This window comes from Carcharhinus amblyrhynchos, chromosome 3, assembly GCF_965287045.1.
Source record: "Carcharhinus amblyrhynchos chromosome 3, sCarAmb.v2.hapA, whole genome shotgun sequence".
Classification (NCBI taxonomy): domain Eukaryota; kingdom Metazoa; phylum Chordata; class Chondrichthyes; order Carcharhiniformes; family Carcharhinidae; genus Carcharhinus; species Carcharhinus amblyrhynchos.
This window is the reverse complement of record NC_137326.1, coordinates 109606439-109619441: the sequence shown is the minus strand read 5'-3', so window position 1 is coordinate 109619441 and position 13003 is coordinate 109606439. Positions and strand designations below refer to the sequence as shown.

The window sequence follows — 13003 nt, the reverse complement described above, 5'->3', positions numbered from 1 at the left end:
AAGGGTCATCTAGACACGAAATGTTGGCTCTATTCTCTCTCCACAGATGCTGTCAGACTGCTGAAATTTTCTAGCATTTTCAGTTTTTGTTTCAGATTGCAGCATCTACAGTATTTTGTATTTTGTTTGCTGTAATGTCCTCTTTGAATGATTGGCAAATTGACATTCATTACTTCAGTTGGTGGCACAGTGGTTAGCATTGCTGCCTCACATGCCAGGGACCCAGGTTCAATTCTGGCCTTGGGTGACTGTCTGTGTGGAGTTTGCACATTCTCCCCATCTGCATGGGTTTCCTCTAGGTTCTCTGGTTTCCTCTCACAGTCCAAGGATGTGTGGGTCAGGTTGGTTGACCATGATACATTGCCTCTTAGTGTCAGGGAGATTTAAGACTCTAAATATGTGGGATTATGGGGATGGGACGTGGGTGGGATTATGTTGGTGCAGGCTTGAGGGAGCGTCTGCTCTGTAGATTCCATGAATCTATGATTCTCAATGGAGAATGGGTCACATGGGCAAGTTCCAAAGAGGATTCCACTGTCCATTAAAGCCTACTCCAACATAAATCAGTTTCTCAGCAAAAGAGAAAATTGGAGGGAAAAAAATTGGAAATTATTATCCAGAAGATGTTGTCATTCTGTTCTCACCTTAGAGTATTTGCATGAACTGAAATATGTAGAGTCTGATTTTAAGCACTCAGCCAACAATTTGTAACACACGTATAAGGTTCCTATATTTTTGAGATGTGTAGAAATACCACAAGTGGACTATTTTCAAACCAGTTGGAACAATGTTGCGACATTAATAATTCTGCATATTCTTTCACATTATATACTTATTACATGAAAGGGATATGACTGGAGGGACTGATTGTGGACAAGTCCCCAGGACAGGATGGAATGCATCCGAGGGTTCTGAAAGAAATGGCGGAGGTGATAGTGGATGCCTTGGTGGTTATTTTCCAAACGTCGCTGGATTCCAGGGAAGTGCCGGAAGATTGGAAAACGGCTAATGTTACGCCGTTGTTTAAGAAGGGTGGCAGGCAAAAGGCAGGGAATTATAGGCCGGTTAGTTTAACGTCTGTTGTAGGTAAAATGTTAGAATCCGTCATCAAGGAGGAAAGAGCGAGGCATCTTGAGGGGAATTGCTTGATAGAGCAGACGCAGCACGGTTTCGTTAAGGGGAAGTCGTGTCTGACAAATTTATTGGAGTTCTATGAGGATGTGTCTAGGGCGGTGGATAGAGGAGAGCAGGTGGATGTGGTCTTTCTTGATTTTCAGAAGGCGTTTGACAAGGTACCTCACAAGAGGTGATTGCAGAAGGTAAGGGGGCATGGAGTTGGGGGTAGGGTGTTAGCGTGGATAGAGGATTGGTTGTCAAATAGGAGGCAGAGAGTGGGGGTCAATGGGTGCTGTTCGGATTGGCGGTTGGTGACTAGTGGAGTGCCCCAGGGGTCGGTGCTGGGGCCTCAGCTATTTACCATTTATATAGATGATCTGGAGGAGGGAACCGAGTGTATGGTGTCGAAATTTGCTGATGACACCAAGATTGGTGGAACGGCAAATTGCGCGGAGGGTGTGGAGAGTCTGCAGAAGGATCTAGATAGGCTGGGTGAATGGGCCAGGAAATGGCAAATGGAATTTAATGTTGGCAAGTGCGAGGTGGTCCACTTTGGTAGGAATAATAGTAGGAAGGACTATTACTTACGTGGCGAAAAACTGCAGCAGGCGACGGTGCAGAGGGACCTCGGGGTCCTTGTGCATGAGTCGCAAAAACCCAGCCTGCAGGTGCAGCAGGTGGTCAGGAAGGCTAATGGAATGCTGGCCTTCATAGCGAGGGGGATTGAATATAAAAGTAGGGAGGTCTTGCTGCAGCTGTAAAGGGCATTGGTGAGGCTGCAGCTGGAGTACTGTGTGCAGTTTTGGTCGCCGCACTTACACAAGGATATTTTGGCCTTGGAGGGAGTGCAGAGGAGGTTTACTAGGCTGATACCGGAGTTGAGGGGGTTGAACTATGAGGAGAGGCTGAATAAACTAGGCTTGTACTCGTTAGAGTTTAGAAGAATGAGAGGAGATCTCATTGAGACGTATAAGATGATGAATGGGATGGATAGGATAGAGGTGGAGAGACTCTTCCCGCTCAGAAAGGACAGTAGGACTAGGGGGCACAACCTCAAGATAAAGGGGGGGCGGTTTAGAACGGAGTTGAGGAGGAACTTCTTCACTCAAAGGTTGGTGAATCTCTGGAATTCTCTGCCCGTTGAAGCGGTGGAGGCTGCCTTGCTAAATATTTTTAAGACGCGGGTTGATGGGTTTTTGATAAGAGAGGGGATTAAGGGTTATGGGGAGAGGGCGGGAATGTGGAACTGAGCCACGACAGATCAGCCATGATCTTATTGAATGGCGGGGCAGGCTCAAAGGGCTAGATGGCCTACTCCTGCTCCTATTTCTTATGTTCTTATGTTCTTATATTTGTGATACAGCTAGAGTCTGTTTCAAATGATAGACAAACTATGGAAGCAGGATTTTGTTGAACTGGGAATAGAAAGTTTCTCAAAGATATTTTTCAGTCAATATATATGATACCCTGAAGCCAGGAGAGTTTGCAATGCCCAATATTAGAAAAGCACATTCCAAGAAAAATTAAAGTGTGCAGCAGTCCTTCATAAGAGGATGAAGGCACTTTAAGAGATTTAGACTGAATTGAAAGGCCTTGGGATATAAAGCAGAGGGAACCAGCTCTAAAATATTCACCAACCACTTCAGCTTTACAGTCTTGGGATTTCAAAATTGCACTAAAACAGTTTTACAAAATCAATTTTCCATTTCCCAAATTGCTTGCCAAGTCACAAGCTTTCTAAAATGTGGTCAAATAGTCCCTAATTGCATCACAAATAATACTGCATGTATCCTCAAAGGTAATTCATCCATTCATATCCAGCCATCTAACTATGTTTATAATATGGATAATGCATAAATCCTATCACACAAGCCATCTGAAAAACAGTTTGGTGTATTTGGTAGTTTATACTTCCACCAGCCACTGATGAAATAATTGTTTTAAAATACAATGAGGATCAGAATGGTTTATTCTTTTAAGCTGTACTCTCGTCAATGTCCTCCTTTTTGTAACATGTTATGCTATGGCTTTGTAATTGTGGCTACATAAAAACAACGTGACGCAACATGACTATCAATATTTGGAATTTGCTAAAATAGGGGTTGTGCCAAGGGACAAGTGAAGTAACGGTGAAGTAAAGCCCTTAGCTAGCCCTTACTCAAAAAGGAAGCTGGGAAATTCTGAGTTACTTTAGATCCAATAAAATTCTGGAATCAGTTATGAAGGCTGAGGTCAACAACTCAGATAGCTGGAGAGATATAAACTACTTTGTAAGAGAAAGGGCAGCAAGGTAGCACAGTGCTTAGCGCTGCTGCTTCATAGCTCCAGGGTCCTGGCTCAGGTCACTGTCTGTGTGGAGTTTGCACATTCTCCTCATGTCTGCGTGGGTTTCCTCCCACAGTCCAAAGATGTGTGGGTTAGGTTGATTGGCCACACTAAGAAAGTGCCCCTCAATGTCCAGGGATGTGTAGGTTAGAGGGATTAGTGGGTATAATATGTAGGGATATGGGGATAGGGCCTGGGTGGGATCATGTTTGGTGCAGACTCGATGGGCCAAAGGCCCTCTTCCTGCACTGTAGGATTCTATGAGAAAACATTCTTTTGGAAAGGAAATGTAATTTTAAAGCACGATAATAGAAAATTTGAAAATAGGATAAATTCAATTAAGTAAAGGCGAGTTCAGTGAGGCATTTGATAATATACTAATAATGAACACAGTAATCCAGGATGTTTACAATAGAACTAACAGGATATCATGTTTCATCATGACCTGAGAAAGAGAAAAAAAGCTTAAGCAATGAATGCGTAATCTTTAGTGCTATCTCATAGAAGATAGAAGATAGTACTATAATAGAAGATTATTGTAATGCAAGATAATACTATCTTCTATTACCGTCCAAATTCTGGATTTCAAACACAATGAATTATGGCTAATTGTTATTCTGTGTCGTTTAGGATGTTAAAACTGCCATTTGTAGGCGTTGGCTTATTTTCTTCATTCTTATTTTTTTTCTACAGTTACATTTTTCTGTTCAGATAGAAAAAGTTAACTGGAGTAATGGCACGCCAACTTTTTATCCACAGGAACTGCTATAAAAACACCAAATAAAATGTAAAATTTGTGGTGGGTTAAGAAAGAAACATTTCTCTTTGTGCTATGATACCAATTTTTTTTCATATTCTAGTACAGGAGTTTTGAATTGAATAGATCTGTTCCTAAATTCTGTGATTTAAAAAAATGTCTCAATATATATGATCCAGTGTGTAGGTTCATAGTTTCACATGTCTGAATATGTAAAATGGCCTGATTTTGGTGCTGTCCATATCAGAATATATATGCATCCAGAAATCACGGGAAAACTCTATATGGGCTGGTAGATACAATTAAATATTATTGAACTATTACAGTGCAATAAAGAACTCTGGGTGATCTTTGAGACAACCAGACCCTAAATAGTGGTGGGAATAAACCCATAAATCCTGAATTAGAATTTATTGAGTGAAATATTACAATTTGTTTTTCCACTTGTTCAACTCTCATTTGAATAGTTAAATAAAAATCTGGCTTGTCATTACTTCATCAACAGTAATCACTTTTAAAAGTAACTGATAGGCTTGAGGTTTGTGGTAAGTTAAGTAATTAATACTTCCCTATACATTGCAGGAACTTGAAATTTACCAAATAAATGATATCTAGATCAGTAAAAGCTTTACAGTTAGTAAAGCATGTACAGAATCGCTGAAGAATAGATGAGCAAAAGTGTGATAATCCCACAAGGGGAATCACTGTCTGATCTCCTTGTGGAATTCATTGAGTTCCCCGAGTAACAGGCAGTGGCCTACCCAGCTAGAAATCATTTTCTGAGCCTTTTATAAAGCAAGCTCAGGACTGGGCCTGCTGAACTGTAATTCCCAAGGTAGTTGTTTTACTTTGCATTCTGTAAATAAACCTTGTTCCTTTCCGACAGACTTCCTGAGTCATTACAGAAAACTTCAGCAAAACCCTGAAAACAAGATCTTTCTCTGAAGATTGGTCTACCATGGAAGAAGCTGCTAATCTGGAAGTAGGAAGAGGAACAACTAGGCCTTGACTGTTTTGCATTAGCCACTCATCAAAACATGGACTGCTTTTTCCCAAGTTGGGAGTCACCTTTAATTTCGAAAAAATCTTTCATGGGATGTGAGTGTTGCTGGCAAAGCCAGCATTTGTTACCTATCCTTAATCACCCTTAAACTGAATAGCATGTGAAGCCATTCCAAAGGACAATTAAGAGTTAACCACATTGCTGTGGGTCTGGAGTCACATATGAGGTCAGACCAGGTAAGGACAGTAGATTTCCTTTCCCGAAGGATATCAGTGAAACAGATGAGTTTTTTAATGACTGTTGTTTCATGATCACTTTTATGAAGACTAGCTTTACATTTCACATTTATTAATTGAATCTAAATTACACAGTTGCTATTGTGGGATTTGAAGCTACATTCCTAGTACAACAGCCTGGGCCTCTGGATTACTAGTAGCCCATTGCCAATACCACTATGCCACTGTCTCCCCACAAAGGCTGTGTGACCTTCCAGTGCACCATTAAGACATTAGGTGGTTTCCACCCATTCTGCTGTGGGAGATGAGACGGCAGCCACCAGACGCTAGGTCCACAAGTGCTGGCGATGGATTTGATCATCACCAGTGGAAAGGATGAGCTCCAAATTCAAACGTTACCCTGTATCATATTGAAGCCAGGCTCCTTCATGCCTCTTGGTGGGCCAGACAATACGCCAAGCACCTCAATGTGCACGTGCATCAATCTTATCCTGTTATCTACAAACATCCCCATTATGTCTTCAAATGAATCCCCTCTTGTAAAATGTGTATGCAACCTCACCCTTTGTGGCCTGGCTGTAACCATTTGTGCCCCATGGCTCTGCAGCTGCTGATCTCGACTCTCTACTATCCACAAAGTTAGTGCTGTGTCAGTGTCCAAGTTGGTGGTGTGAGTGTCAGACCAAGTCATGATGCTTTTCCCTTAGAAGAGCTGTAGCAGATCTTTCACTTCCTCATGAGGCTGCAATGGCTGATCAGGGAGTACCTCGTGGGAATCTGAAAGAAAATCACAAGGGGACAGTTGAGGTCAGGTGAGGTGAAAAGCAGGGAAACCCTGGTCACATGATCAGCAATTTGAGCGTCAGTGAGGTGGGATGTGAGAAGGATCATAAAATCATAATCTTGCAGATGCAATGGCCTCACTGACATCCAGCTTCAAGGTTTTAAGTACATGTTCCTTCAGAACTTAATTAAGTTATTCACGTGTGCCTGTCCCCTTGCAGTTCTACTCCATTCCCTGTAGTGATTGACCACCTTGTCCTGCGAGAGAGAGGGAAGAATGTCTGTGATTTTGTTGCACTGAGTTTGCATGATCTGTCCACCACAGCTGAATAGCTGGAATCTGTGGAAGCAGTGAGAAGCAGATGGGAGGCTGACATTGTTGCTGCCTATGTGAGGGTGAGGTGGAGCATCTGAATGATTGATCTGAACCCTGAGTGCAAGGGACTGCTGCTGGGTGAATGATGGGAGTGTGGTATATTGAGCAATATGAGAAGTTGGTGGTACAATGGACATGAGATATCATTTGAAGATACATTCAGTGACCTTGACCTACCCACATGAGATTAGGGAGCTCCCTGTGCCACTGTTGCCAGAGCCTGGGGGCACGACTCTGGGGATTGATTTTTCCAGCCATCTGCTTTTCTTCCCATCCGAAAGTGTTCCTTGATGGCTTCTTGGCCCTCCTGAGGAAACATGGCTTCTCTCTTCCTGTCAACTTCCATCACATAAGACCTGCAGCTTTTGACAAGGTCCCACACAAGAGATTAGTAAGCAAAATTACAGCTCATGGTATTGGGGATAAGGTATTGATGTGGATAGAGAACTGGTTGGCAGACAGGAAGCAGAGAGTGGGAATAAACAGGGCCTTTTCAGAGTGGCAGGCAGTGACTAGTGGGGTACTGCTGTGTTCAATGCTGGGACCCCAACTATTTCACAATACACATTAATGATTTGGATGAAGAAATTGAATGTAATATCTCCAAATTTGCAGCCAACTCTGAACTGGTTTGCAGTGTGTGCTGTGAGAAGGATGCTAAGAGGTTGCAGGGTGACGTGAACAGGCTGGCTGAGTGGACAAATACTTGGCAAATTAAATATAATGTGGATGAATGTGAGGTTAGCCACTTTGGTGGCAAAACATGAAGGGAAATTATTATCTAAATGGTGCAGTTTAGGAAAAGGGGAAGTCATCTGGGTGTCAAGGTGGAACAGTCACTGAAAGTTGGCATGCAGGTACAGCAGGTAGTGAGGAAAGCTAATGGGATGTTGGCCTTCATTGCAAGAGGGTTTGAGTAAAGGAGTAAATGTGTTTTGCTGCAGTAATACAGGGCTTTGGTGAGGCCACACCTTGAGTATTTTGTGCAGTTTGGTCTCCTAGCCTGAGGAAGGACATTCTTTCTATTGAGTGAGTCCAGCAAAGGTTCACCAGATTCCTGGAATGGCAGGGCTGACATATGAAGAGGGACTGGATCGATTGGACTTGTACTCACCAGAATTTAGAAGAATGAGAGGAGATCTCATAGAAAAATACAAAATCCTGATGGTCTGGACAGGCAAGATTTGGGGAGAATCTTCCTGATGTTGGGGAAATGAAAAACTAGGGGTCACAATCTAAGAATAAGGGGTAAGCCAATCAGGGCTGAGATGAGGAAGAACTTCTTGAATCAGAGAATTGTGAATGTGTGGAATTCTCTACCACAGAAAACTGTTGGGGCCAGTTCATTAGATATGTTCAAGAGGGAGCTGGACGTGGCCCTGGTGGCTAAAGGAATCAGAGGGTATGGGGAGAATGTGGGGAGTGGGATACTGAAAGTGCATGATCGTATTTAATGCTGATGCAGACTCAAAGGGCCGAACGGCCTGCTCTTAAACCTATTTTCTATGTTTCTATTCAGGAGCAAGATGATGTGCTACAAGTGTGCTGTCACTTATTTCTGTTAATCTGTGAAATGATTTAAGACAAAACAGCAGTAGATTGCGGCTGAAGTATAAAAAAAAGTGAATGCAGCAAGTGCTGGTGGTTTCCAGTACTTTACCACTTCTGCACGAATGAATCAGTCAGCAGTCAGAACAAACTCTGCACATTCTGCAGCCCGACGAGGGGGAGGGAGGCGGTCATGTGAACAATCACATGATCCACACTTGGCTAAACTCTTTTCCTTGTAGCAGTTTTGGAGTTGCAGCCACTGCGAGAGCCGGCAGCTGTGCTCAGACTTAAACACGGTGTTAGAGCCATGGCTGAGCGGACACCTCTGCTCAATTACCGCCTCTACACAGCGCCCGAGCCCCGCTGCAGTAGCAGCGCGGAAGGCGGCGGCAGCCGGGCCAGGAGAGAGGGTCAGCAGCCCCCGCCCAAGAAGCTGTCAACTTTCTTCGGGGTGGTTATCCCCACTCTGCTGTCCATGTTCAGCGTGGTGATCTTCCTGCGGATAGGTGAGTGCTGATGATTCTCTGGCCCCTGAGCCTTCTCTCTGGAGTTTTGTTGCAGTTTAATCCACGCTCACGCCCTGAAGTTGGGAATTCCCTCCTGCTGTTTGCTCTAGTAGGGTTTGAACATTGCTGTTTCAAATAATCAGGGCTCACTTCAACCTGTTACAAGTTTAGAATGGATTTAGTTCTTTTAAAAAAAAGATGCTCTCGGATGTAAATAGTTTGCCTCGAATATCTGGGATTTTTGTATTGTCTAGTAAACAAAATGGTTACTCACTGAATAACCCAGGAGGCCATTCTGCCCTTTGTGCCTGTGTTAGCTTTTTGAAAGACCTTTCCAATTAGACCCACTCCCCTGCTACTTGCCCATCACCATGCAGAATTTCCCCTTTCAAGTGGTAATCCAGTCCCCTTTTTGAAATTTATGATTGAATCAGTTTCCATTGCTCTTTGAAGCAGTGCACTATAGCTCATCATATTCCAGTTCATCACCATGCATAGCATAGCAAACTTCCTGTCAGTAGAAACTCCCTCTATGCCCTATCAAACCCCCTCAATCTTAAACACCCGTTAAACCATTGCTTAACTTTGTCTGCTCTAAAAAAATAATCCCAACTCATCACGATTTAAATTGCCCATCTGGCTCCGTTCTAGTCAATCCCCCCTTGTCCCTCTACAGGACCTTGACGTCCTCCTGGATTTGCAGACAATACTCCTGATGAAGCCAACCCAGTGTTTTATAAAGGTATGGCTGATTTCTATGCTTTTGTGCCCTTTAGTTCAAATTATAGACCTAAGTGCATCTTTTAAACAAATTGTCCTTTCACCTTAAAAGATCTTTGTAAGTAAACACCAAGGTTTTTTTTTTGTTCCTGTTTCCATTTTAAGATTGCACCATTTAGTTTCTATTGCCACTCCTTGGTCTTAATCACTTCATGCTTCTGTGTTAAATTTGATTTGCCATGTGTCTGCCCATTTCACAAGTCTTTATCCTTCTGAGGTCTACAACTATCCTCCTCACTGTGTTACACTTTTTTGAGTTTTGTGTCATCACATTTAATGCTGAGGGATCTAGCAAATTATAATTTTTATCTTTTACAGTTCTATCTATCTCTACCATGGCAGAGAAATTGGGATGATATTTCCCCTGACTACAGTTGATACTGATATGTCATCATAAGGATGTGCTATTCCTCCATAGTTTCCTCTTTCATCTTGAACTATAAAATATTTATCATCCCTCCTGGCATTCTCACTGAGATCAGTGGTCTACGTTTAACTGCTGCAATTAAAAAAAAAATTCAACCGTATCCAATTATGTACAATTCATAATTTCCTTTATCTTTTTCATACAGTGGCATAATGTTGCTTTAACTTCTTGATTGCTGAATGTAAAATGCATTTTAAATGAGTTGAATAAAAGTTCACAGTTTAAGTTACTCCATCCCAGTCGACCCACCACCAGCTTTGTGTTAGAACCTGCCCATTGGCAGGCAGCACGGTGGTTAGCGCTTCTGCCTCACAGCACCAGACCCTGATTCAATTCTGGCCTTGGGTGATTGTCTCTTTGGAGTTTGCATGTTCTCTCCATGTCTGCATGGGTTTCTTCTGGGCACTGCAGTTTCCTTCCACATTCCTGGTTAGGTGGATTGACCGTGCTTGATTGCCCCTTAGTGCCCCAGATGTGAAGTTTAGGGGGATTAGCAGGGTAAGTACATGCGGTTGCGGGGATAGGACCTGGGTAAGATGCTCTGTCAGAGTGTTGGTGCAGATTTGATGGGCTGAATGGCCGCCTCCTGCGCTATAGGGATTCTGAGTTACCAATAACGTACAGTCAAATATCTTTTGTTAGTACTGCAAATTTAGTTGCACAAATACAGCCAAAGTACCATTAACGTTTAAAGTCACCCAAGCAGAATGTTATCTGAACTTATTTTAAAAATACACATTCTCAACAAGTGAAAATAACAAAGATTTTGTAGTTCAATTTGAATGCGAAAACTGCTATACAAGAATCACAGGCCCTTGTGGTGACCGAAGTGTGAACAGTGGTTGTAGGAAACACCACCCCAACCTCATTGCTCTATTGGTGTTTGAGGTGCAAAATGATAAACATCACTGTTCAGCTCCCCCTGTTAAATGTGATGACCCCATACTCATTAATGCGATAACCAAGATAAGGGGGGGGGTGCAGTTTAGAACGGAGTTGAGGAGGAACTTCTTCACTCAAAGGGTGGTGAATCTCTGGAATTCTCTGCCAGTTGAAGTGGTGGAAGCTACCTCGCTAAATATATTTAAGACACGGGTAGATAGGTTTTTGGTAGGCAAGGGAATTAAGGGTTATGGGGAGAAAGCGGGAAAATGGAACGGAGCCACTTCAGAACAGCCATGATCTTATTGAATGGCGGGGCAGGCTCGAAGGGCTAGATGGCCTACTCCTGCTCCTACTACTTATGTTCTTAAGTTAACCAGTGAGAAGGATAGTAGCGGACTTCAGTAGAACGTAGACAACCTGGTTAAGTGAGCTGATATGTGGTAGATGACATTGAATGCAAAGAAGTGGTAAGTGATGCATTTAAAAATGAGATGGACAATAGAAACTAAATGGTGCAATCTTTAGTGGGGATGCAAAGATAAAGAAACCTTGGGAGTTTGTAAACACACATTCAACTCCAACGTCATTCGATTGCAGATTACAAAGCTACAAGTCATTCATTTGCCCCAGCAATGGCTGATCATATCTTTGGCTGTTGAGGCCCTAAACTCTGTCTGGTGTTAATGATGCTATATAAATGTAAGTTCTCCTTCAGTGTTTGAGGCATATTTTTAAAAAAGTTCTCTTGCTGGTATGAAAAAGGCAGTTCTTCTTTGAACTTCTTCATTAATGTTGTAAAGCATGGTGAAAATAGATAACTGGTGAAAAACAAAAAAGGTTATTCATTCATTCAGGAACATTTCCAAAGCTGCAAGGGAATTCGTTGTATACAAATAATTAAATGATCAGTCCACTTTGTTCCTTTTTACTTCAGTGGCTTCACCCTTTAGAATTAGAGATCCTATTTAGTATTCACTATAGCATTTGAACCTTTGGCTCTGTTGCCTGGGAAACATGCAGATAGTGGGTCTTTGAGTAATTTTGGCCAGAACAGACTCAAAATTGTTTTAGATGGTGCATCCAACCTAGTGGGCTTGGTAAACTGACTACAGTCACTGTATTATACAGTGGCATAATGTTGCTTTAACTTCTTGATTCTGATACTTCCCTATTTTCACCTGGGCAATTGTGTAGCAATATCAGTCATAGTAAAAAAAATTTACGAAATTATACCTTTCCAGAGATGTTGTTAGTCCTCTGTAACCTCTGTTTTTTATTCTGCATAGGGCCATCAATCCAATTTTGTGTATGAATAAGATAGAGGGAATTGTGCAGACTTAAATCTTTTTGAATTTTTTTAGCCTTGGATTTCCGCAGTGAACAATTTTTAAATGCTAGCTTTATTCAGTGGCAGCACTCTTTGTTCTGAATTGGAAGGTTGTGAATTTTTGCCCCACACAATGTAAAGTAAGACTTCAGTTCAGTAGTGAGGAAGTGTCGGAGATGTCTGCTGGAATTCTACCATCTTGCCCGCCACAGAACCGGAGCAGGTGAGGGGCGGACAACGGAAATGTCTGTTGACCTCAAGCGGATATTTCCCGTCTCTCTTGGGCGAAGCTGTAAAATCCCGCCCGTCGTCTTTAAGATAAGTTAAACCAAAAGTCCTGTCTGCCCTTTACAAGTGAACATAAAATGTCCCAAAATCCCCTCAAAAACCAGAATAGACTTAAAGGGCTAAATGATCTACTGTTTTTACATGTCTGAGAGATGTCATTCGAGGTTCCATATACCTCTTTGGATGAAGATTCCCTGCTATTCTTTTCAAAGAGTAGGGAGTTCTCTCGGTAACCCAGCCAAGATTTCTCCCTGAACCAACGTTCCCAAAATAGGGCATTTATCTATCGTGTTACTTGTGGCCACTTTGTGTTGGCTGCTTTGTTTCAAAATGACTCCTGTTAGTTCAAAAAAAAAACTTGCTCATCGTAAGTGTTAACTCTTTGCTTGTCACACACTTTGCCTTTTCTATCTTGATTTGTGTCTTGCACAAACCTGGACAAAAAACGTCAGTGAGCTAACTGACGGCAATGAGCCACATAAACAAGATCACTGTTACCCACATAAGCACATGGTGGAATTGCTGGGTAATCATTATGAGTGGATTCAGTGATTATTTTCATCTCCCCTGGGATACTTGGGCCAATTCAAACACACTTGCTCCCATCCAGGCTGTTATCAGTGACTTGCATTGAACTGCTGTG

At 42.4% G+C, this 13003-nt stretch overlaps 1 protein-coding gene across 2 annotated transcripts in view; it reads left to right on the top strand.

Annotated features, from left to right (window-relative positions):
- Positions 1-8354: 8354 nt before the first annotated feature.
- LOC145341008 (solute carrier family 12 member 9) overlaps positions 8355-13003 on the top strand; it is a 90139-nt gene continuing 85490 nt past the window's right edge. For both annotated transcript variants that reach the window (XM_080185688.1, XM_080185687.1), the window contains exon 1: positions 8355-8653. In XM_080185688.1, coding sequence (XP_080041814.1) covers positions 8455-8653 — 199 coding nt within the window. In that variant the 5' untranslated portion in view covers positions 8355-8454. The remainder of the gene's footprint in view (positions 8654-13003) is intronic.